The sequence below is a fragment of the Cyprinodon variegatus genome, unplaced genomic scaffold (assembly GCF_000732505.1).
Source record: "Cyprinodon variegatus isolate N-32 unplaced genomic scaffold, C_variegatus-1.0 Scaffold481, whole genome shotgun sequence".
Lineage (NCBI taxonomy): Eukaryota > Metazoa > Chordata > Actinopteri > Cyprinodontiformes > Cyprinodontidae > Cyprinodon > Cyprinodon variegatus.
Genome location: NW_015150934.1, coordinates 17,089 through 19,512, shown reverse-complemented (window position 1 = coordinate 19,512; position 2,424 = coordinate 17,089). Strand labels below are relative to the sequence as shown.

The 2,424-nt window shown below is 41.7% G+C and overlaps 1 protein-coding gene across 1 annotated transcript in view; it reads right to left on the bottom strand.

Moving 5' to 3' along the window:
- Nucleotides 1-389: 389 nt before the first annotated feature.
- Nucleotides 390-2,424, bottom strand: part of LOC107094399 (ectonucleotide pyrophosphatase/phosphodiesterase family member 7-like) — a 4,470-nt gene continuing 2,435 nt past the window's right edge. The window contains exons 3-4 of the mRNA XM_015389971.1: nucleotides 616-838; nucleotides 390-527 (exon numbers count right to left, since the gene is read on the bottom strand). Coding sequence (XP_015245457.1) covers nucleotides 460-527; nucleotides 616-838 — 291 coding nt within the window. The 3' untranslated portion in view covers nucleotides 390-459. The remainder of the gene's footprint in view (nucleotides 528-615; nucleotides 839-2,424) is intronic.

The window sequence follows — 2,424 nt, the reverse complement described above, 5'->3', positions numbered from 1 at the left end:
TCTCCACCATCTTTGTTCTCTTTTGCTCCTAAAACAAATCCCATGATGCTTTGCGAGGAGAGCTCTTGAAAAGCATTATGGGATATATCTGCTGCTTCTAGAAACGGACCATCCAGACCACCAGCTACGGCTAATTAGCATGAAGGTAACAGAAACCTAAAATGGCTCCTTTCTTGAGGTCCTCTTCTTTGACGTAATGATTGAAATGTTCTGACCCTGTTCAGATCCAAATGGATCTCGGTCCAACATGTTAAAACAAACCTGTGAACAGATTTTATTTGAGACAGAAGAAGAAGAGCAAAGCGAAACTTTATTCAGAATCATGAAGCCAACTCATCAAACGGATCAGCGGTGGTCTGGTACCAGGATCACCGGACCTGTTTAGACATCTTCGGTACCATTTCTGCTGGATGTGGAGGTAGGCGGTCAGGGCATGATCCGGGTCTGGTCCTGGGTCCGTTACAGCGCGGTGGAGAGGAGCAGGGGCAGCAGCAGAACCACGGAGAACCGGGCTCCCTGGGATTCCCCTGCAGAGAAACAGAAGGTTCTCCATCAACGATAACGCTTCGATGGTTCTGCAAAATACGCGGCGGATCCACCAGAACCCGGACTCACCTCCGGACCACAGCATGGCCTCCGTCACCTCCAGGGACCCGTTGTGCGGCGCGGGTTCGATCCGCAGCAGTTTGCACAGCAGGGGGTAGATGTGGATGCTGTCGAACGGCTCGGACACAAAGTTCTTCTTGAAGCTCGGTCCGAAGGCTCTGAAGATGGTCTTCATGTCCATCTCTCCGTTATGGAAGCCATGGTCTCCTTTGTTGATGTAAATGATCAATCTCTGGAGAAACGGAGAGAAGTTCAGGAATGGACTTTGGCTAAATCTGCTCCCATCCGGACCTGCAGTGCAGCCGGACCAGGATTTTGGATCCATGAAGGATTGTTAGAGTCGCACTCAGTCATTATATTAGGAGACAAAACGTTTAATTAGACTAAAGCTTTATTAGAGCCGTCTAAGCTGATTATCTCCAGTGGAAGAGATGTGGAATAAATTCAGTTTGCCTTTTTATTACATTATTATTATCATTTTATCACAGATTTATTCTCCTAATGTTCCTGATAACGTTAGGACTTTATTCTTGTTATTACTTTTATCTCAGTGTTTCGGCTTTAGTCCTGTAATGTTGGGACTAATCTAGTACCTAGTATGTTACCTGTTATCAGTGTTGTTTAGTAATGAAGTAAAAATACTTCACTACTGTACTCAAGTATATTTTAGAGTACTTAATACTTTCCAAGAATGTAAATTTTTCTATTTTTACAGTAATTCTTATACTTAAGTACGAGCCATTTCAGATACTTTAAGACTTTTACTCGAGTAACATTTCAGGCAGTGACTTGGACTTTAACCAAAGTCATATTTTGGAGCGGTACTTATACTTTTACTGGTCCAGATTTCAGTACTTTATACAACACTGGCTGTTATCTTGTTGATTTAATATTATGACTTTATTCACCTAATAAAAAAATTAAAGTAGATATATCTTTATGTCTAATACCAGTACTGGAGTTTAGTGGAGATTCTTCTTAAATGACATAATACCATCCATCCCCTGTGATATTTTATTACTGAATGTGTAAAATTTCTATTATATATTAAAGGAGAAGTCTGATCAGCGAGGAATAATCAATGGATCATTATTTATACTTGCTTGATTTAATGAATTTAGCGTTAATCAGCGAAAAAATAAACAATTTTTATCGCGATCACTGAGTCTGGGAGCGGCCATTTTTGCCCAAATATAGTAGCCCCTCCCTCCTGCCATCTTCCAGCAGTGACGTCACGGTGCGGTTAGCCTAGCGCCATTCTCCCCACTTTCCAAGCTAAATCAATGGGAACTACTAGACACATAACAACCATAACATGTATGTTGCTTTAGGTTAATAGACTATATTCATTAGGCAATGTATGCTTCTAAAAAAAAAAAAAAAAAAAAAATTCCCCCCCCCCCCCTTTTTTTTTTTTTTTTTTTTTTTACAACTAGACTACTGTATAATGCTTTTGTCCAACCATCCATTTCCCGTCACGCTTATCCCAAGTGGGGTGGCGAGGGGAGCTGGGGTCGAAGGGCGGAGTCCACCCTGTCCACTAGAGCCTGACATTTTTTCAGGAATCCCACGGGTCACGGGATTCCCGTGGGATTCCCGTGGGATGGGAGTCAGTATTAGTAACGATCACGTGATTGGGACGGTACAGGATTAAACATTAACGGGAGCAGACGGGAGCGGGAGCAAACCAATAATAACTAAAAAAAAAACTAGGATCGAAGCCTAAAAATAAAATAAAATAGAAAGAAAAAAATCCAGTACTGGCGCCGCCATTTTTTTCCCTTAAAGCCTACACTATAATGCGAGTCAAAAAAAACT